Genomic DNA, 23,551 nt, shown 5'->3' on the forward strand with positions numbered 1-23,551 from the left:
GCAGGTGGTGGTGGTACACACCTGTAATCCCAGCACTCTGGGAGGCAGAGGCACGCAGATTTCTGAGTTTGAGGCCAGCCTGGTCTACAGAGTGAGTTCCAGGACAGTCAGGGCTATACAGAGAAACCCTGTCTCGAAAAAACCAAATCCAAAAAACCAAAACCAAAAAAAAAAAAAAAAAAAAAAAAGAGCCTAACCCTACTAAAAACTCCAGTGAAATGATTTCATGGGTCTTCCCCAGTTGATTTCTGCTAGATATTTTGAGCACTTGATTTGACAATGTTTTACTATCTTTATACCTCTCACTTGCTAATCATTCTTTTTCTTTCAGCTTGCTGTTATGGAATTCTGAATGAGAATGGCCCCCATGGGCTCATATATTTGAATATTTGGGCGTAGTTGGTAGAACAGTTTTGGGAGGAATTAGGCGGTGTGGCCTCCTTGAAGGAGTTGTGTCACTGGGGGTGGGCCTCAAGTTTCAAAAAGCCCAGCTCTAGATCCAGACTCTCTCTCTCATTCTGTTTTATGCTTGTGGGTCAGATGTAAGCTCTCGGCTACTGCTCTAGTGCCATGTCTGCCTGCCTGCTGCCACACTCCCTGGCATGATGGCCATGGACTCGTCCTCCGACGTGGCAAGCCCCCAATGAAATGCTTTCTTCTATAAGTTGCCTTGGTCATGGCGTTTCTTCCCAGCAATAGAACAGTTGCTGTATCAGCTACGTACTTGAGAAACTCATTCAAAACCAAAGTATCTCTCATTTATCATATCAAAACCAAAGTGACTATCATAAATCATTCTTCAGACCACACAGAACATAACTGGCATACTTTCAGTACTTATGAGATGCCAAAGATCTTTAAATGTTACCCCATAATTGCAGCTTTAGACAAGACATTTACCCTCCTAATTCTTGCAGTGAACACGTGAAGTATCAGGTGTTTGTGGGTGTGCCTCTGCTCCTACATCACCACCCCACATGGCCCCTTCCATGTTTAGAAAACATTTTATTATTTGTTTTATGCATATGAGTGTCTATCTGCATGTATGCCTGCATGCTATCTGATCATACTATAGAGGGTTATGAGCTACCATGTAGTTACTGGAGATTGAAAGCACTACCTCTGGAAGAGCAGACAGTGCTTTCAATCACTGAGCCATCTCTCCAGCCCCTCCCACTTTTATTTGTTACTTATTTAAATCAGATATAGCATCTTTTAGATGTACAGACATTCTTAATTTGCTACATTGTGCCATGAATGTAATTAAGAATCAACCTCTCTTTACAAAAAATAAAATTAAAAACAGTAAGTAGGCAAGAGAGATATTGAAAAGAAGTACGGAAGATTATACTTTTGATGAAAAGGGCAAATATTTTAACTAAAGATACATTTTATATAAGATTTTTGACTTAATTAAAAATAAAAACAGCTCCCCCAAAAGTATAAAGCTAATTCAAAGGAAATCCTAAGTTATACAAGGTTTATAGAGGACAAAACTTAAAGATAAGATACAGTTAATGATTAAAGGGTGTTAAAGTTCCTAAGGTTATACTGATCTATTCATGGTAACATTTACAAAAACTGACTTAAAGATATAAAAATGTATAGCCAATAATGATAATTACTTGTGTTTTTGCTAAACGTGTTAGGCTTTTTAGCCTCTTGGGAAAACAGTCCAAGAACAACAACAACAAACAAATCAAGATTTTTTTTTAATCAAAGCTTTATTTAAATATTGCATACAAGTTAAAATAGAAACTGATAAAAGCATCTGCTATAGATTACGGGCTTACCCCATGGAGATGAGTCACTCAAAGACGATAGCTGATAGACTGACTCTTGACCTCTGGGATCAATCAAGACCCAGGGAACTATGGGGCCTATCTGGTAAGTCACTTGTCCTCTTAATCAGGAAGGTCATGGAGTCTCTAAAGACTGGACTTTAATCAGTATACGCAGTATAGGGAGAATTGTCAATGGAGAGGGAAAGGTCCCCTAAATGTGATCCCAACTCACCTACAAATGATCCAATGAGAACAAGTACCTAAGAGTACATAGCTACTTGAGAGTACTAAGAATACCTAAGTACTTGAGAGTGATCCTCAAAAGTCTCTACTTAGCTGACTTTTCAAAACTTTATCTGTGGCCATCAATATGGTCCTAAACCCAAACAACAAAATGATAGCTATCTTTCAGGTAATCACTTTTAGTCAACTGAAAGAGACAATCTGTTAAATTTCATAAAGTTATTATCTGGGTTCACTTGTCCAAAATTAAACCCTGTTCTTCAAAATCCACTCAAAAACCAACCAAACTACCAACCAAACAACCAACCAACCAACCAAACAAACAAACAAAAACATAAAGAGACCCATTAAAACCACAGACCAGTTAAACACACTTTCTCTGCAAAAGTCAAACTGTCCCAAAATGTGTATTGCTTAGGATACTTTGGCTCAGAGACTCCAACTAACTTTTAGTCTGTGCAGCAGCCTTTGTTAGTTTCTGTTTCATGGTGCAAGTGTCTAATCTGATACAATACTGTCTTCCTGCTGCTTGCTGTAGACTCAATAAACTCCTGAAAATACTCTAACCACAGCTATCACAGAAAACACCAACATATATGGCTCTATAACTTTCATCTGTACCAACCAGAAAGTGTAAGAAAATATGGGGCTTGGTGACAATAGCAAGCCAAACTAAAAAAAGTTCCTATGGCTATTCCAAAAAGAAATATTCAAAAACTACCTCAGGAAAATTCTGAAAGTCATAGAACAGGATATATTGTATTCCCTATCAGGAACTTTAATACTGTGAAGATAATTAAGTTTTCCTTTCTTCTAACATTATTTGGTAATGTCAAATTAGCCTTGTTAAAATTCCGATGGGATTTTTAAAATGTACCTTAATGATTATCAAATTTATACTGAAGATTTGAGAAAAATGTATTAAAATATTTTTTAAGCAAAAACTGAAAAAATGTGTCTCAAAAGAAATCACACCATTATAATGCTTGAGTCGGTGTGATATCAGTGTGGAGAAAGTAAAGCAGGAGCTAAACTATTGAGCACACACTCACACGTGAGGGGGTTGAGACAGCAGTGAAGGCATTGTTTTAAGTCCCTGGGATAAAAGATGATTACTCCCTACTTGGGAAATAAATTAGATTTTGATTTTATAAAGAATAAAAAACAAACCTGATAGATAAATAATAAGCCCTAGATAAATAACTAAGAAAATATTGATGTAATAAAAAGCTTTTCTTTTTATTATTATAAAAAACTATACAAAGAAAAAAGAGAGAGAAACTATGAAAACAGTTTTACACATAGAAATTCAAACTTCTACACATAAGGGATGCTTAACAAGGAATAAATCAAAGCAATATCATAATTTTTTACATGGAAACATATTTATAACATATTCACCAAAGGATTAAGATCTAAAATGTTTGATCATAACAAAAAAAAATGAAGTATATGGATAACCAACTTCTTTTAACAAGAAAAGGCTGGCCAGCCAGTTCATAAAATAGTATTCAATTAGTAAGTAGCCAAAGAAATTTTATACCATGAGATACTTTTCCTTCATAAGACTGTAAAACAAAAGATTGGTTTATTCAGAGCTGGAGAAGTGAACCAGAACGCTCCTGCACCCTGAGTGGAGAGAAACGGTGTGCTTTCCTGGAGAATGGCTGGCCAGCTTGTATCCCAAGTGTGAGCTCCGTTTGGCCATCAATTCCCTTGCAAGATTCCTGCAGAAACAGCTGCATGTACTTGTGAGCAAAACTGCATATATTGCAGCTTGCGAGTGAGCTAGAGTTTGGCTGCAGTTGTCAGACCATGAGGACTCTACCACTAAGTAGTTTTGGGTAGGTCAACATTTTTCATTAATTTTATCACTTCTGAAATGAGACACAGAACCCACTGAGATGGCTCAGTGCAGTCGGGGCTTGCACAGACAAGCCTGGCAACCTGAGATCAATGGATCCCTGAGACTCGAGTGGTAGATGGTGAGAACGAAGCTGTACTCTTACTTCCACAGGTACCATGGCATGTGCACATAAACAAACAAACAAACAAATGTAAAAAACCAATACCAAAACCCAACAGCCTTGTAAACGAGGAGGAGAATATTACCTATCTGAAGTGAATATTTGAGCTGGCATTAGCAGTGAAAATTTTGAAACTGCTTCATATATATTCAGTATGGGAAATGACTCTATTATTGTGTGATAACCATAATAATTCCAGAGCTATATGTAGATGTATTTATTCCTTTTTAGTGAGATAAATTTATACTGGCATAGGAAAGTTTTACCAGCACAGCCCTTATTGCTTTGGATAGTTTTCATCTAAGCTAGCATATTTAAAACATCAACATCTCACCTGAAGAACTTCGGATGGCAGAGAAACATCTTAAAAAATGCTCAACTTCATTAGCTATTAGGGAAATGCAAATCAAAACAACCCTGAGATTTCACCTTACACCAGTCAGAATGGCTAAGATTAAAAATTCAGGAGACAGCAGGTGAGAAAGAGGAACACTCCTCCACTGCTGGTGGGGTTGCAAATTGGTACAACCACTCTGGAAATCAGTCTGGTGGTTCCTCCGAAAACTGGGCACCTCACTTCCAGAAGATCCTGCTATACCACTCCTGGGCATATACCCAGAGGATTCCCCACCATGTAATAAGGATACATGCTCTACTATGTTCATAGCAGCCCTATTTATAATTGCCAGATGCTGGAAAGAACCCAGGTATCCCTTAACAGAAGAGTGGATGCAAAAAATGTGGTATATCTACACAATGGAGTACTATTCAGCCATTAGAAACAAAGAATTCATGAAATTCTTAGGCAAATGGATGGAGCTAGAGAACATCATACTAAGTCAGGTAACCCAGATTCAAAAGGTGAATCATGGTATGCACTCACTAATAAGTGGATATTAACCTAGAAAACTGGAATACCCAAAACATAATCCACACATCAAATGAGGTACAAGAAGAACGGAGGAGTGGCCCCTTGTTCTGGAAAGACTCAGTGAAGCAGTATAGAACAAAATCAGAACAGGGAAGTGGGAAGGGTTGGGTGGGAAAACAGGGGGAGGGAAGGGGACTGATGGAACTTTCGGGGAGTGGGGGTCCAGAAAAGGGGAAATCATTTGAAATGTAAATAAATATATCAATAAAAAAAAATCAACGTATGGCCTTCCTGTTTCCGTCTGCACCATCTGAGCTGATCCTCTGCCACAGCGCTCCATACCCAAATAGCTCTAGGAGACACCTTGTCTCCCAGGGGAGCCAAAACACCTGCAAGCACAGGTAAGACCACCACTTCTGTTCAAATTCCTGGCCCAATAGGAACCCTTACAAAGCCATCAGGTCACAGGAACCAAGGAAAAGCTGGGAACAGGACCCTTCTGGTTTCTGTCTGCACCCCAGAGCTAAACCACAGCTCTCCATACCTAAATTCTTCCTAAAGAGAACTAGTCTCCCAGGAATATTGACACAGAGGCTTGCAGGAGGGACAAGCCACACTCAGAGACAACAAGATCAGCTAACACCAGAGACAACCAGATGGCAAAAGGGAAGGACAAGAACATAAGCAACAGAAACCAAGGCTACTTGGCATCCCCAGAACACAGTCTCCCACCACAGGGAGGCCTGGATACCCCAACACACCAGAAAAGCAAGACTCTGATTTAAAAATCACATCTCATGATACTGTTAGAGGACTTTAAAAAAGGACATAAATAACTCCCTTAAAGAAATACAGAAGAATACGGGTAAACAGGTAGAAGCCCTCAAAGAAGAAACACAAAAATCCCTTAAAGAACTACAGGAAAACACAGACAGGTGAAGAAAATGAACAAAACTATCCAGGATCTAAAACTGAAAATAAAAACAATAAAGAAATCACAAAGGGAGAGAACCCTGGAGCTAGAAAACCTAGGAAAGAGATCAGGAGTCATAGATGCAAGCATTACCAACAGAATACAAAAGATAGAAGAGAGAATCCCAGGTGCAGAAGATACCATAGAAAAAAATGACACAACAGTCAAAGAAAATGCAAAATGCAAAAAGCTCCTAACCCAAAACATCCAGGAAAGTCAGGACACAATGAGATTGTACCAGAAAAAAAATTCCGCGCCCCCCCCCTCTGTCACATAATAGTTAAAAAACCAAATGTACAGAACAAAGAAAGAATATTAAAAGCAGTAAGGGGGAAAGGCACACAAAGGCAGACCTATCAGAATTACTCCAGACTTCTCACCAGAGACGACGAAAGCTAGAAGATCCTGATGCCAGCCCAGGCTACTATACCTAGCAAATTACCATATTTAATTATCATTACTATATTTCAATTACCATAGATGCAGAAAACAAGATATTCCACGACAAGACCAAATTTACACAATATCTTTCCACAAATCCAGACCTAAAAAGGATAATAGATGGAAAACACCAACATGAGGGAAACTACACCCTAGAAAAAGCAAGAAAGTAATCTTCTTTCAACAAATCCAGAAGATAGCCACACAAACATAAAAATAACATAAAAAACAACAGGAAGTAATAATCACTAGTCCTTAATATCTCTTAACATCAATGGACTCAATTCTTCAATAAAAAGACATAGACTAACAGACTGGATACATAAACAGGACCCAGCATTTTGCTGCATACAGGAAATGCACCTCAGTGTCAACGACAAACACTACTTCAGAGTAAAGGGCTGGAAAACAATTTTCCAAGCAAATGGTTCCAAGAAACAAGTTGGAATAGCCATTCTAATATCGAATAAAATCGACTTTCAACCAAAACTCATCAAAAAAGATAAGGAAGGACACTTCATACTCATCAAAGGAAAAATCTACCAAGAAGAACTCTCAATTCTGAACATCTGTGCTCCAAATAGAAGGGCACCCACATTCATAAAAGAAATTTTACTAAAGCTCAAAACACACATTGCACCTCACACAATAGTAGTGGGAGACTTCAACACCCCACTCTCATCAATGGACAGATCAGGGAAGCACAAACTAAACAGAGACAGTGAAACTAACAGAAGTTATGGACCAAATGTATTTAACACATATCTGTACAACATTTCATCCTAAATCAAAAAATTATACCTTCTTCTCAGCACCTTATGGTACCTTTTCCAAAACTGACCATATAAGTGGTCACAAAACAGACCTCAACAGATACAAGAAGATTGAAATAATCCCATGCCTCCTATCAGATCACCACGGAGTAAGGATGGTCTTCAATAGCAACAAAAACAACAGAAAGCCCACATACACATGGAAGCTGAACAACGCTCTCTCTACAAATGATAACTTGGTCAAGGAAGAAATAAAGAAATCAAAGAATTTTTAGAATTTAATGAAAATGAAGGCACAACATACCCAAATTTATGGGACACAATGAAAGTAGTGCTAAGAGGAAAACTCATAGCTCTGAGTGCCTCCAAAAAGAAACTAGAGAGAGCATACACTAGCAGCTTAATAGGACATCTGAAAGCTCTAGAACAAAAAGAAGCAAATATAGCCAAGAGGAGTAGATGGCAGGAAATAATCAAACTCAGGGCTGAAATCAAACAAGTAGAAACAAAAGAACTATACAAAGAGTAAAAAAAAAAAAAAAAAAAAAAAACCTGGAGCTGGTTCTTTGAGAAAATCAATAAGATAGATAAACCCTTAGCCAGACTAACCACCAGGGGGCACAAAGACAATATCCAAATTAACAAACTCAGAAATGAAAAGGGAGATAAAACAACAGAAACTGAGAAAATTAAAAAAAAAATATCATCAGATCCTACTACAAAAGCCCATATTCAAAACAGCTGGAAAGTCTGGATAAAATTGACAATTTTCTACACAGATACCAAATACCAATGTTAAATCAGGATCAGAGAAACAATCTAAAGTCTCATAATCCCTTATGAAATAGAAGCAGTCATTAAAAGTCTCCCAAGCAAAAAAAGCACAGGACCAGATGGGTTTAGTGCAGAATTCTATCAGACCTTCAAAGAAGACCTAACACCATACTCTTCAAACTATTCCACAAAATAGAAAGAGAAGGAACACTACTTCACTCATTCTATGAAGCAACAGTTATGCTGATACCAAAACCTCACAAAGACACAACAAAGAAAGAGAACTTCAGACCAATTTCCCTTATGAATATCGATGCAAATATACTCAATAAAATGCTTGTAAACCGAATCCAAGAACACATCAAAACGATCATTAACCACAATCAAGTAGGCTTCATCCCAGGGATACAGGATGGTTCCTATATAGAACCATCAATACGGAAATTGTCAATGTAATCCACTACATTAAAAAAAAAAAAAACCTCAAAGAAAAAAACCACACTATCATTTCATTGAATGCTGAAAAAGCATTTGACCAAATTCAACATCCCTTCATGGTAAAAGTCTTGGAAAGATCAGGAATTCAAGGCCCATACCTAAACATAGTAAAAGCAATATACAGCAAACCAGTAGCCAACATCAAACTAAATAGAGAGAAACTGGAAGCAATCCCACTAAAACCAGGGACTAGACAAGGCTGTTCCCTCTCTCCCTATCTATTCAATATAGTACTTGAAGTTCTAGCTAGAGCAATTAGAAAACAAAAGGAGGGCAAAGGGATACAAATTGGAAAGGAAGAAGTCTAAATATCACTATTTGCAGATGATATGATGGTATATTTAAGTGACCCCAAAAACTCCACCAGAGAACTCCTAAACCTAATAAACAACTTCAGCAAAGTGTCCAGATATAAAATTAACTCAAAAAAAAACTTCCTCTACTAAATAAACTGAGAAAGAAATTAGGGAAACAATTGTAAACAATAGTCACAAACAATATAAAGTATCTTGGTGTGACTCTAACCAAACAAGTGAAAGATCTGTATGACAAGAACTTCAAATCTCTGAAGAAAGAAATAGAAGAAGACCTCAGAAAATGGAAAAATCTTCCATGCTCATGGATTGGCAGGATTAATATAGTAAAAATGGCCATCTTGCCAAAAACAATATACAGATTCATGCAATCCCCATCAAAATCCCAATTCAGTTCTTCATAGAGTTAGAAAGAGCAATTCTCAAATTCATCTGGAATAACAAAAAAACCCAGGATAGCTAAAACTATCCTCAACAGTAAAAGAACTTCTGGGGGAATCAGTATCCCAGACCTCAAGCAGTACTACAGAGTAATAGTGTTAAAAAGTGCATGTTATTGGTACAGTGACAGGCAGGTAGATCAATGGAATAGAATTGAAGACCCAGAAATGAAGCCACACACCTATGGTCACTTGATCTTTGACAAAGGAGCAACCACCATCCAGTGGAAAAAAGACAGCATTTTCAACAAATGGTGCTGGTTCAACTGGCGGTCAGCTTGTAAAAGAATGCAAATTGATCCATTCTTATCTCCCTGTACAAGGTTCAAGTCCATGTGGATCAAGGACCTCCACATAAAACCAGATACACTGAATCTAATAGAAGACAAAGTAAGGGAAAGTCCTGAACATATGGGCACAGGGGAAAAGTTCCTGAACAGAACTTATGCTCTAAGATCAAGACTTGACAAATGGGACCTCATAAAATTGCAAAGCTTCTGTAAGGTAAAGGACACTGTAAATAGGACAAAACAGCAACCAATAAATTGTGAAAAGATCTTTACCAATCCTACATCTAATATATGGTTAATATCCAGTATATACAGAGAACTCAAGAAGTTAGACTCCAGAGAACCAAATAACCCTATTAAAAGTGGGGAATAGAGCTAAACAGACAATTCTCAACTGAGAAAACTTGAAGGACTGAGAAGCACCTAAAGAAAAGTTCAGCATCCTTAGTCATCTGGGAAATGCAACTCAAAACAACCCTGAGATTTCACCTCACCCAGTCAGAATGACTAAGATCAAAAATTCAGGAGACAGCAGGTGCTGGCGAGGATGTGGAGAATGAGGAACATTACTCCACTGTTGGTGGGATTGCAAGCTGGAACAGCCACTGTGGAAATCAGTCTGGATGTTACTCAGAAAATTGAACATAGTATTATCTGAGGACCCAGCTATACCATTCCTGGGCATAGACCCAGAAGATGCTCCAACATATAACAAGGATGCATGTTCCACTATGTTCATAGCAGCCTTATTTATAATAGCCAGAAGTTGGAAAGAACCCAGATGCCCTTCAACAGAAGAATGGATACAGAAAATATGGCACATTTACACAATGGAGTACTGCTTAGCTATTAAAAATGATGAATTCATGAAATTCTTAGGCAAATAAATGGATGGAACTAGAAAATTTCATCCCGAGTGAAGTAACTCAATCACTGATAAGTGGATATTAGCCCAGAAGCTTGGAATACACAAGATACAATTCACAGACCACACGAAGCTCAAAAAGAAGGAAGACCAAAATGTGGGTGCTTCGGTTCTTCTTAGAAAGGTGAACAAAATACTCCTGGGAGCAAATATGGAGACAAAGTGCAGAGCAGAGACTGAAGGAAAGGCCATCTAGAGACTGTCTCACTTGGGCATTCATCCCAGATACAGTCACAAAACTCTGACACTATTATGGATGCTAAGAAGAAAGGCTTGCTGAAAGGAGCCTGATATAGCTCTCTCCTGAGAGGCCCTGCCAGAGCCTTACAAATATAGAGTCGAATACTCTCAGCCAACCATTGCAGAGTGCAGGGTCCCCAATGGAGGAGTTAGAGAGAGGACTGAAGGAGCTGAAGGGGTTTGCAACCTCATAGGAAGAAAAACAATATTAACCAAGCAGACCCTCTGCCCCAAAGCTCCTAGGGACTAAGCCACCAACCAAGGAGCACACATGGCTCCGTGTATTATGTAGCAAAAGACAGCTGTGTCAGACATCAATGGGAAGAGAAGTCCTTTGTTCTATGAAGGTTTGATAGATGCCCCAGTGTAGGGGAATCGAGGGCAGGGAGGTGGGAGTGGGTGGGTGGGTGGGTTGAGGAATACCCTCATAGATGCAGGGGGAGGGGGATAGGAGAGGAGGTTTCTGAGAGAGGGGGAAACCGGGTAAGAGGATAACACTCGAAATATAAATAAATTAAAATAAAAACAAACAAACAAAAACCCTGGCCAACTCATGCTATAGTAAAACTGCTGCATCCAGCATGGCTCCAGTGATAGACCTGACTGAGAACGATGAAGGAATGAGGAAACAACAGACAAATGTACACAGAAAAGCAGGTTTGAGTGGACTGGGCTCTCTCATGGTGAAACTGCAGTATCCCAGAAGCTCACCAAGTTTGTTATATAGAGTTAAATAGAGAGGTTACTGCCTGCCTAGTGCAAGGAGGCGGGACTTTTGATACACAGTTGGATCAAGGAGACAGGTGTATCTAGTTAGTCTTGTGGGAGCAGTTTCTGTGCAGGAGCAGCCGTTAGGTTATAAATATTCAGAGGGAGAAAGCTCCTGTGGACATTTTCTGCAGGCACAGTTAACATCCACACAGGGACCAGAAGGGAAGAGTTTTCAGTTTCCCTGAGTCTAGCCCAGGGAAGGCTTTGCTGTTTTCCCATGGGTCTGAAGTTAGAGGTCCTTGACATGACTGTGCCTATGTCAACAGCACACCCTGATTCAAGACTTTATTTCCTCATTTCATTCCTCTGCTCCCTATATACAACATATCCATCCATTCACATTACAAAAAACAAATCCATGGGCTCTTTGCACTGGAAAACACGTAAAGTCATCAAAGTCACATTAGTGAGGGCTCACCATATTACAGAGAAGAAAGTGGACACTTGAAGGTAAGTAATGTGCCAAATATGACTATCCATGACAGTATTAGTGCTTGTGTGTGTGTATCTTCAGAGTCCAAACCTATAGGCTATAAAAATAGGGAAACTACTATCTCTATGGACATCCCTTCCCCACAGCTAATGAGATTCCCACTGAACCTCAACAATGAGGTTTAACTTCTGATTTCACTGTCTTCACTGATGAAATTCAGACACTGTGTGATTCTCACCTAAAGTCTTTGCATCCTTCACAATGCCCTTGGGACATTCAAATTCACTTTTAGTTTCTTGTGAAACAAATGTTCACCTGATATGTAACATTATTTCTTCTCATTTAGATGAATATGTCCCACAGGCTTTTGAAGCCTTTTCCAATTACTGAAACTATCTGATTATAAAGATTATAGTACACATTATTTCTAGACAGTTTTGGGGGTGAAGATGGGAGCTTCCTGGGCTCCACATTTTAGCTGTGTCTTAGGAACATAGGCACATATGAACCAGGTGTGTTTGTTTTTCAAACCTAAGATTCAGGCTCTATGGAATAAAGGCTTAGGACATTTCAGGGTTCCTGCTGATTAGGAAAAAGAAAAAGAAGGGCAGAAGAACCCTTAGGGTTGTGGTCTTGGTTAGAAAAACAAATGCCCAAGGACATTTGGGGACCATTTTTGCCTTCATCAAATCTCATTATTTAGATAACCTGCTCTTTATGTGGAAATATGCCAGAAAAGCCAAATTCCAAAGTCAACAAACTTAGACTTTTCAGAGGCTAGTAAAGTGGACTGCATGGACCACTTACTGCTCATCAAAAGAACAGAGTGTGAAATCGTATAGAAGTAATCTGAAGGGCTAGTCAACGGCATTAAAGGAAAAAGAAACTAGACAAATGCCCTGAGGGTAGGTCGCAGTTCAGGGCTGCCTACGACGTCCAAGCTATGTCCTCAAACATTTCCTTGATGCCATCCCAAAGCAGCGCCCTTACTAAAGAGGAAGGATTCTCTGAAGCGACTGGGTTTTTAATGTATTAAGTTCTGTTTTCTACAAAAGACAAGATTTGGTCACTGATGCAATAGCAGTATTAAGGTTGCTAGGGTAACCAATTGATTTTTTTTTTTTTTGATTGGATTTGAGGCCTGCTTTTCAGGAGGGAATTCACACTTGGTCAAAAGTCTGTGGTTTGGGACATCAAATAGACCCCTGTGGGAAATCTAAGAAACTGTCGCCCTGCTAAATGGTCACATTGTTAAACTGCCTTCTGACTATCTAACAGGTAAGGGTGCTGTGAAATGCTGTCTTTTGGCTATGGTACGGCCATTGCACTCATGTGCTCACTGCAAAAGGCCAGCAGGAGATGAAGCCAACAGGATCGCTGCATTCCATCAGGAAACACTAATTAGACTCAATGGATTCCAAAAAGAAGGAGGAAGAGAATGGGCAGGAAGTAGAGAGGGGGATGTCTTGGTGTATGGGTGGGGATGTGGTTAAGATGCATTGCTTACAAATGTGAAACTATCATAGGATAAATAAAAGATAGCCTATTAAAATATAGTATATGTCAGCTGGATGTGGTGGGGCATGCCTTTAATCCCAGCTCTCAGGAGGCAGAGGTAGATGGATCTCTGTGAGTTTGAGACTGACCTGGTTTATAGAGTGAATTCCAGGACAACCAGAACTATGTAGAGAGACCTTGTTTCCCAGCTGTGCCCAAACCCAAAAAACAAAACAAAACAAAAAACAAAATAAAAACAATAGCAACCACAAAACAAACACCCCCCCCCAGCCAACCAACCAACCAAACATCACCAAAATACATTATATATTAAATGCTAAAAATGTATAATCACGTTTAAGTTAGAATGTAGTTTTTCCTTTTTTGAGATGGAAAACTGAAGTCTCTTTCATTCACTGTAGAGCACTGACATTATCTTCAGTCCAAGAGTAAAGCTCTGTACAAAATTTTCTCTGTGCCTGCCTCACTGGATGCTGCCAGTGAGCTACAGTTACCCCACAGAGCAAGGACACAGAGAGCAAACATAACCTTCAGGTGGCCTGTGCCTAATCATGCTTGTTTGGGTAGGAACTGCAAATGCTGTGGTCATCAAAGGGGTAATTTAATGACCTCTAATCTTACTGAGTTGCTGTTGCCAGATGCTTGCCTTTATCTGAGGAAGTATTGAAATGAATATGATTGTATAACCCGACTCGCTTTATCTGCCAGTTAAGGCCAACTCATGAGAATCACAATCATATTTTTTAAGCTTTCTGTGCTGTGACTTGCCCATTCAGGAAATATCTTCCATGTGTGTCATAGTTTTAACAAACACAGGTCTTAAATGTGAAACTGCTTCCAGGCACCTGACTCAAACATTCGGGTACCTACTCTGGGGCAGGCACTGTTTAGTAACCATAATGCAAACATAACCAATATGTTGAGACATTTCAATCATGCGTACAATGTCTAATGGTAGAAGCTTGCATCTCCAGCACCTCAAGCACTCATTATTTCTACTGCTCCATTTGAAGTCTTCAGAACATTAAAGACTGTTCTTCCTACGCACCGGCACCCCGTCCATCTACCTGCCCTGCCTCCATCCCTGCTCTATCACCTCTCTACATGCTGGTTGGACCAGGATGTCCCCTACAGGCTCCAGCTGGCAGCGCTGTTTGGGGAGGCTTAGGAGGAGTGGCCTTGCTGCAGGAAGCAAGTCACTGGAGAAGACTTTGAGAACTTAGACTCACATTTCTAGTTTGATGGCTCACTCTCTGTGCTTTCAGTTTAAGCTGGGAGCGCTGTGGAACGGTGAGGGATTGTTATCCCTTTGGAAGCAGAATCTCAAATAAAGCCTTCCTCTGTACGCTGCCTTGGTCTTACTGTTTTATCATAGCATCAGAAAAGTAACTAAGACACTCTAGAATCCACTTTTCTACCCTCTATATCTATGACACCAAGACTTTTGGTATCTGATTTAACTGAGAATATTCAGTATTTATCTTTCTGGGCTGAATTTATTTTATTTAACATGAGCCTTCTGGGCTCATACATTTTGTAAAACACAGAATTTCATTCCTTTTAATGACTAAATGATAGTCTGTCATGTGTGTGGTGGCACATGCCCTCAATCCTGGCAGTCAGAAAGCTGAGGAAGTGAGATCATGAGTTCAAAGCCAGCTTACGTTACACAGCAAGACTCTTGTTTCAAAAGACCACATACATACATACACTATATATACCTATATATATATACCACTATATATACCTATATATAGTGTATGTATGTATGTGTACACATATCTATATTTGTATGTTAGACATGTATGCACATGTATTACAATATGTATGTATACACACACACACACACACACACACACTCACACATCAGGCAGATGGAGCAAAGCTCCAACCATTTTACATATATACACATAACCTGTTCGGTGGATGGGGCAAGCTTCAACAGGCAGGCTTCAACAACTTTAATTTTTCTCTTAGACCTTTTATACCATCTAAGACAAAAAATTCTCCATGTAAGAAAAAAGATGACCTCATAGCCGCAAGTTACAGTCTCTAAAAACAATCACCATAAGAGCAGACTCTTCAAGAGCAGGTTAAAATCATCACACAAAAGGAAATCATGAAGGATTATTATGATTCTTTTGAAACTCATACTTAAGTCAACATCTCCCACCTTTCTCTCTACAAGTTCATCGTAACCCCAAGCAATTCTTTTGTCATTGATTATCAAAGTTTAAGCAAGTCAGTCGATAGTAGCAAGTTTTCCCTATGCTTAGCTGATGACAATTTGTATTTAATAAGAAACAGCTCACCATCGATCTTATGTCTTATTTTTGAAGGGTTGTTTAGCAAAACCGACTAATAATATATTCTTTATTCTTATACTCATTATAGAATGATTTATTCTTTGTCCATTACCCCATCTTTTCATGGCACACACCAAAACCTGTGACCATGTCCCTAGGTCACAGGCTCCAGGGCCTCAGAGCCAACCTAGAGTGAATGTTTTCTTTGATCTTTGGCTTGTCCCGAGCCTGTTTATCCCTTCCTAGTACAACAGCATGCTTGTACCCATGAGAGCTCCCTGTGCTCACCTATGCAACCCTCACTTTTCTACAAGGGACGGGGCACACTGTATTCTTAATTTTGTTATATCTTTCTGGAAAAACCACATAAACCATCTCCTTAAACTTTCTACCAATGACTCTAACTTCCTAAAACTATTCAAATCAACTCAGGAATTCTGTAAAACCATTAGTTCATTTAAACACTACTACTTCGTGAAAGTTGCTCTTCATATGGAGCTATAGGAAAATCGCCCAATTGAGTGGGCTGTCTCTCATGAAGCAGTCACAGCAGACTACGGGCAGTGAGGGTCTCTCCACAGCATTCACACCATGCTAGATGCAGGGGAATACAGCAATGACAAACATGAGAAGACAGCAGCAGCTAGAGGCAATCCAGAGACGAACTCTGCCCCTTCCCTCCTCTCCCCTCCCCTCTCCCCTCCCCTCCCGGGGTTGGGGGGCTGAGACTCTCCACTTGCCCACTGCAGTCCCTCCCGCATGGTGTCCATCAATTCTACATTTTGGCTATTGTGAGAAAATCAGCTGCAGTAAGCACGGAGGTGCAGACAGCGCTCTAAACAGATCATCCATTCTTTATATATATACACAGTAGGGGGCTGCTCCACTGTGTTACTGTTCTAGTTCTACATGTATGAGAAAGTCACCATTTTCGTGATTGTGCTAATCTGTGTTCTCACCAATAGTCAACGGGAGGCCCTCTGTCTTTGTGCACTTCCAGGACACATGGGGATGCTTGACAGTCTCCCAATCTCTCATCCTGTCTTTCCTTTATGTGGCTTTTTCTACCGTGTGTGCAGGCTGACTTCCAAAAGCAAGGCTCCTTCATTCCATTTCTCTACAGGAGACTCCGACTGCTCGGTGTGTCTACCTATCCTGGCTCCCTGGCATCACACCGACCATAAACCATCTCCTGCCCGTGCTTTTGTGACAGCCTCCGAACCGTCTCTCTGCTTCCACCTCACCCTCTACAGATTCATTTCATATATGATCCAGAGTAAAACTTCCATGTTACCTCATGCGCAGACCTAGAGTTTCCCAGCTACTGTTTTTTTTTTTTTTCTTAGCTGTGGTTTAAACGCCAGATTCAGTGTATCAGCAGTCCTCTTCATTTAAAGCTATATTCTTATCTCTGGGTTACCTTAAGTTAGAAAAAAATAGGAATGCTGTTGAACAAGGGGCAAGTGGTTGACAGCATTGCACCACGCTGAGGCCTACAGACCAGGGCAGCTCCACCACACCGCGCTGAGGCCTACAGACCAGGGCAGCTCCACCACGCCACGCTGAGGCCTACAGACCAGGGCAGCTCCACCACGCCACGCTGAGGCCTACAGACCAGGGCAGCTCCACCACGCCACGCTGAGGCCTACAGACCAGGGCAGCTCCACCACGCCACGCTGAGGCCTACAGACCAGGGCAGCTCCACCACGCCACGCTGAGGCCTACAGACCAGGGCAGCTCCACCACGCCACGCTGAGGCCTACAGACCAGGGCAGCTCCACCACGACACCATGCTGATTGCTTTTGCTCACATCAACCACTTTCTTTTGAATTTTAATTTTATTTATTATTAGATGGAGGGGAAGAAAGTGAGACACAATGTGTGTGTGAGTGAGTGTCATAACCCCGAGAGAGTCAATTCTCTCCTCCTACCATGTGGTTCCAGGGATGTAACTTAGGTCTTCGGGCATGAGCAACAAGCCTTCTAATCCTCTGAGCCAGCTCCTGGGAGCTACCTCAAATGACTAATTAAATCATGCTTAAGGCCAAAGTATCTTAACCTTAAATTGATACTCTTCTCTCATCCACGTTCTTAAAAAAAAAAAAAAAAAACCCTCAAGTTTTGCTTCATGCAGATGTTTCCTGAAACTGTTTTCTGTACTTAAGTGAAGACAAGGACCCTGTCATCTGAGAGTGGTGAGCGCGTCTGGAGAACCGGAGTGCCTCAGGTGGCAGCTTCAGCACTGTCGGCCTGGATTGTTAACTGAATTCTATTTCTCCAGCACAGGGGAAATCTAGCAAGTGACCGTCGGTTAAATTTCACTGACACTCAAAGCCATGCCCTGGGAGAGTGCTTTTGGTGACTTGGGGATTCAAGAGTATGGCCAGAGGTGCTGCCAGAGTTCTGATTTGGGAGACTCTCAATAAACTAGGTGCAGTCATTTGCCCCTCCCCCCAAAATCAAATGGAAAAACTAACAGTGAAGAAAGGAATGTATTCAGTACAGCTCTATTGGGAAGATGGGGTGGGGGCCAAGTGTGCTCAGTTCCACTGGTGAGAAACAGATAACACACCATGTTCTTGTAAGAGCCCACTGGTACTTTGTATTGTATCCACTGAGAACTGTTTCTTTGTTTTGAGTTAATCTTTAACCCCGATGTAATCGATGTAATACTAGTGGTGACTTGATCCCAGAGGGATGCAGTGACCTTGGTGTATCTGACTCTTCCCCTCTTGATCTGGTTGAAGAGCACCTAGGGTCTGGTTCTGTGTGTTCCTGGAGAAGTCTGTACAATGGGATGGGTAAAGTTCCTTAGACATTAGGGACTACTTCTGCATAGTGGTGCCAGCCTTGGTCTTTCATAGGACAATGAGGCCATTAGTTTTTATTACATATAGATGTTCTGTATGAATGGCTATTCTTGGAATCTTGGAGGGGGGAAGCTCTCTCACACTTTAGTTTTAAGACAAGCTTCAAACGCACCTAGGCTGGCTTCAAACTTGTGTAGCTGAGGATGACCTGGAGCTTCCAGTCCTCCTACTGCCACCTTCCCAGGGCTAGGATTACAGGTGCTCACCCTCACACCAACTTACACTGCACTAGGGATCAACCGGATCAACCTGAGGGCTTGGTACATTCGAGGCAAGCATTCCGATAATTGAGCTTTGATCTTTATTATTTATTGACACCTTCCGGCTAGACACACAAATTCTCCTGCCTCAGCCTCCCGAGTGCTGAGATTACAGGAATGTACCACCAGGGTCTTTTCTTTGAATGCGTCTTGCCACTAACGTATCTTAAGAAATAAAGTTAATTATCTTTTGGTGTTTTCAGTCATAAATGAGGAAAAAGGTTAGATAAATATAGGACTTATCGACCCCGTAGTACCAGTTTTTAGGCCTATCTTAAATGAAAACATGGAAAGCAGCTCAGGAATCTGACCCAAAGTTTAAAGGAGACAGATAAGAAATTTTAAGAGGGGCGCTTGCCAAGCTTTGAGGCTGCCGCTTGCTATTCACAGAACCCCAGTTAGGAGTCTTGCTTTAAGCAAAGGCAGCCTCTAAGTCCCAGTCGCCAGCACACTTAGACCAGTCTTCCGCACCTGCGTGCTTCTCGAGCGCGGGAACGCGCGGGAGCTGCGCCCTCTGGCGGCGGCGCGCTGTAGTGCGTGCGCGCGGGAGCGAAGGCGCGGGGCCTCTCGGGATGGCGGGTAGCCTGCCGCGCTTCCTGAAGGCGCTGCCGGCCGAGCACGGGCCGGAGCCGGTGCGGACGCGGGTGCAGGAACAGGACTTACAGCAGTGGGGCTTGACTGGTGAGCCGGCAGGAGAGGCCCGGGGGCGGGCGGGAGCCGGGAAGGCGCGCGGCAGCGCAGGCCTACGCGGGGGCAGCCGGGGAGCCAGCCGCTTTCCGGCCACTCTAGCTCCTTCCAGTCTCCGGGTCCCCGCCGACTGGGCATGCGCACTCACTTGTTGCGGCTCCCTAATGAACTCTCAAAGCTGCGCTGGAAGCGTTGCCCGGCAAAGATTGTCGTGTCCTTTACCGCGTGTGCTTTCGTGTTTAGTCCACTTTCCACTACGAGTCCCATGTGTGGACCCCAGGTGTGTAGGCTCCAGATGTGGAGACCTCTAGTTTATAGGTTGCAGATGTGGAGACCCCCAAGGCGTGCAGACCCCAATGGACCTGGAGCCACCGCTCTCTCTGTCCACCGCTCTCTCTGTTGAACACTCCTAGACTCCTTTCCTTACGTGTCTGATGGGAATGTAGTGCTGGTTTAACGGAATGTCATAATGGCTCACCAGTTGTCACCACGTGGTCGTTATTTATTGCTGTCGAGATAAACAAAATAAATACCGGCCCCAGGACCCAGTTTCTTAACTAGAGGATAAGTGCTTTTGAAAGTATAAGGAAGCACTTGACTCACTTGTGCCAAGTACCACCAAAAGGTGAGGGTTTGGAAAGGCAACAAAATGTGCAGTTTCTCCCAGTGATACCAACTTGCAAAATAAGATGTCAGGAGTTGACATCTGTCTTCACAGCCACGATGGAGAACATTTCCACTGCTGTAAGCCCCTCCTGTTGCCTGGTGATAGCTATACTAATTTCCTTACCACCATTTACTTGATCCTTTGCAACCATTGTTTTCTCTCCTTTTTGCTCTTTTTCCAAGTTTTTTTCTCCCTCCCTCCCTCCTCCCCTCCCTCCGTCCCTCTCTCCCTCCCTCCTTCCCTCCTTCCCTCCTTCCCTCCTTCCCTCCTTCCCTCCTTCCCACATTCCCTCCCTCTGTTTTTCTTTTTCTCTAGTGCTGGGGATTGAACCTGTGGCTTGGCCCAGGTGGGCAAGCACTCTGTCATTAAGCTGCACCCCCAGTCCAGTCTTCTCCATTTCTGTAATTTTGTCATTTTGAAAAGTGACCTGCATGAGTCTTGTGATATATAACTCCTGTCACACCGTGTGTGATCTCTGGAGGTTGACTTTTCCTGATCTCCCCTTGGTTTTCCTTATGGATTCACCACAGGCTGGTTACCATCTAGTCACTGACATTGATGTGAATTGGTTTTAGTTTTTTTTTTTTTTTAATTTATTAGTTTATTTTATGTATGTGGGTGCTCTGTTTTCATGCATACCAGGAGATGGAATCAGATCCCATTACTGGTGGTTGTGAGCCACCATGTGGTTGCTGGGATTTGAACTCAGGACCTCTGGATAACCAGCCAGTGCTCTTAACTGCTGAGCCATCTCTTCAGCTCTGCTTTTAGCTTTTTTTTTTCCCTTTCACCTTTCTTCCTCCAGTGTTGAAAACCTTTGTGTGATGGTTTTATGTGAAGATATGTCTTCATCTCCCCCAGACAACTATGAGGGAGCTCTTGGGTCAGGGGCTGCTTGCATATTTAGAGAAAATGTTAGGGTTATTTCCAGAGCGATTCTTTCTTTTCTTTCTTTTTATTTATTTATTTTGTTTATGTGAGTACACTGTAGTTGTCATCAGACACACCAGAAGAGGGCATCAGATCCCATTACAGATGGTTATGAGCCACCATGTGGTTGCTGGGATTTGAACTCAGGACCTCTGGAATATAAAAAGAACTCAAAAATGAAGTGAAAAAAATTCAAATTAAAAATTGGGTGAAAAAAAAAAGAGATAAAGCAAATGGGGATATTCACCTTCAAACCACTGTAGGACACGACCAGCACGATTAGGAGAACCAAGCAAAGCAAAGCCAAACATATAAAATATAAAATAATAAATAAATTTAATAAATATAAAAAAGACTTTTTATATTCCAGTAGGACTTTCTCTTACATTTATGAGTTTGCAAAACAATTAGTTTGGTCAAATTTATCAGATTTTATGTAAGTTTTTCTTTGCCTGTTTTTGGTGTCCAGTGTAAGAATTTGGGCAGTGTAAGATGGCTCAGTGGGTGCTTCCATGGACAGACCTAATGCCCTGAGTTTGGGTTCTGCTGGCCTTCAGGTCCGTGCCTGTTCCACAGCGCAGAAGACAGCGCATACTCAGCACTGTTGGGCTCAGCAGGCCTGTGGTCCTGTTTGGGAAACACATTTCCTTGACTTTTCTAGTATCCAGAGGCTGGTGGGTCGGACTTACCAAAACACATTATTTGTAAAAAGTAATGATACCTTCTCTTTTGAAAGAGGTTTTAAGTCTTTTAATGGACTGAAGGGTAGGTGTCTTAAAATGAAAGTTTTTCAAATGGTCTTTTAGTCTTTGATCCTGGAGGCTTCCACAGGTTTACCTTCTTCTATCTTAGCTATGATTTTAAATTTGCTCACTCAGTCTCCTTTGCCAAACTATGTTTTTTCATATTTCTGCACCTCGCATCTCTGGATTCCCACTGTAAATCTGACTAAACGTAGCAAGTAGAGTCCATGCCACAGTCTAAATGCTGAGTTGTGTTGAAATTCCTTCTGTTAAATTTTAAACCATTACTTTTGAATTCAGCCTCAGGACCCTGGCAGAACAAAACTGGGATAATTTACCAGCGTGCACCAGGTTGAGTCTTCTGCCCCTGAAGCATCCATTCCCTGATCCGTACTCCTGAATCCCTGTTGGTCTTCTGGTTTTCTAAATGCCCAGAAGCATCCAGCTTACAGGATACTGGGGCATCTTTAGCCTACAGCTCTAGGCTCTTTTTTTTTTTTTTTTTTTTTTTTTTTTTTTTTATTCGATATAATTTATTTACATTTCAAATGATTTCCCCTTTTCTAGCCCCCCCCACTCCCCGAAAGTCCCGTAAGCCCCCTTCTCTTCCCCTGTCCTCCCTCCCACCCCTTCCCAGTTCCCCGTTCTGGTTTTGCCAAATACTGTTTCACTGAGTCTTTCCAGAACCAGGGACCACTCCTGCTTTCTTCTTGTATCTCATTTGATGTGTGGATTATGTTTTGGGTATTCCAGTTTTCTAGGTTAATAACCACTTATTAGTGAGTGCATACCATGATTCACCTTTTGAGTCTGGGTTACCTCACTTAGTATGATGTTCTCTAGCTCCATCCATTTGCCTAAGAATTTCATGAATTCATTGTTTCTAATGGCTGAATAGTACTCCGTTGTGTAGATATACCACATTTTTTGTATCCACTCTTCTGTTGAGGGATACCTGGGTTCTTTCCAGCATCTGGCAATTATAAATAGGGCTGCTATGAACATAGTAGAGCATGCATCCTTATTACATGGTGGGGAATCCTCTGGGTATATGCCCAGGAGTGGTATAGCAGGATCTTCTGGAAGTGAGGTGCCCAGTTTTCGGAGGAACCGCCAGACTGCTTTCCAGAGTGGTTGTACCAATTTGCAACCCCACCAGCAGTGGAGGAGTGTTCCTCTTTCTCCGCACCCTCTCCAACACCTGCTGTCTCCTGAATTTTTAATCTTAGCCATTCTGACTGGTGTAAGATGAAATCTTAGGGTTGTTTTGATTTGCATTTCCCTAATGACTAATGAAGTTGAGCATTTTTTAAGATGCTTCTCCGCCATCCGAAGTTCTTCAGGTGAGAATTCTTTGTTTAACTCTGTACCCCATTTTTTAATAGGGTTGTTCGGTTTTCTGGAGTCTAACTTCTTGAGTTCTTTATATATATTGGATATTAGCCCTCTATCTGATGTAGGATTGGTGAAGATCTTTTCCCAATTTGTTGGCTGCCGATCTGTCCTCTTGATGGTGTCCTTTGCCTTACAGAAACTCTGTAACCTTATGAGGTCCCATTTGTCAATTCTTGCTCTTAGAGCATACGCTATTGGTGTTCTGTTCAGAAACTTTCTCCCTGTACCGATGTCCTCAAGGGTCTTCCCCAGTTTCTTTTCTATTAGCTTCAGAGTGTCTGGCTTTATGTGGAGGTCCTTGATCCATTTGGATTTGAGCTTAGTACAAGGAGACAAGGATGGATCAATTCGCATTCTTCTGCATGCTGACCTCCAGT

General features: G+C 41.5%; 2 protein-coding genes across 3 annotated transcripts in view; one reads left to right on the forward strand and one right to left on the reverse strand.

The window, feature by feature from the left end:
• The window catches only part of Fmo5 (flavin containing dimethylaniline monoxygenase 5), a 46,303-nt gene extending 26,987 nt beyond the window's left edge, over positions 1-19,316 (reverse strand). The window contains exon 1 of the mRNA XM_052179666.1: positions 19,224-19,316. The gene's annotated coding sequence lies outside the window, so the exon portion shown is untranslated. The remainder of the gene's footprint in view (positions 1-19,223) is intronic.
• Positions 19,317-19,324: 8 nt separating this feature from the next.
• Chd1l (chromodomain helicase DNA binding protein 1 like) overlaps positions 19,325-23,551 on the forward strand; it is a 48,051-nt gene continuing 43,824 nt past the window's right edge. For both annotated transcript variants that reach the window (XR_007977456.1, XM_052179664.1), the window contains exon 1: positions 19,325-19,433. Coding sequence is in view for 1 of the 2 variants with exons in the window: in XM_052179664.1 (XP_052035624.1) it covers positions 19,325-19,433 (109 nt within the window). In the remaining variant the exon portion in view is untranslated. The remainder of the gene's footprint in view (positions 19,434-23,551) is intronic.

This window comes from Apodemus sylvaticus, chromosome 4 (genome assembly GCF_947179515.1).
Source record: "Apodemus sylvaticus chromosome 4, mApoSyl1.1, whole genome shotgun sequence".
NCBI classification, from domain to species: Eukaryota; Metazoa; Chordata; class Mammalia; order Rodentia; family Muridae; genus Apodemus; species Apodemus sylvaticus.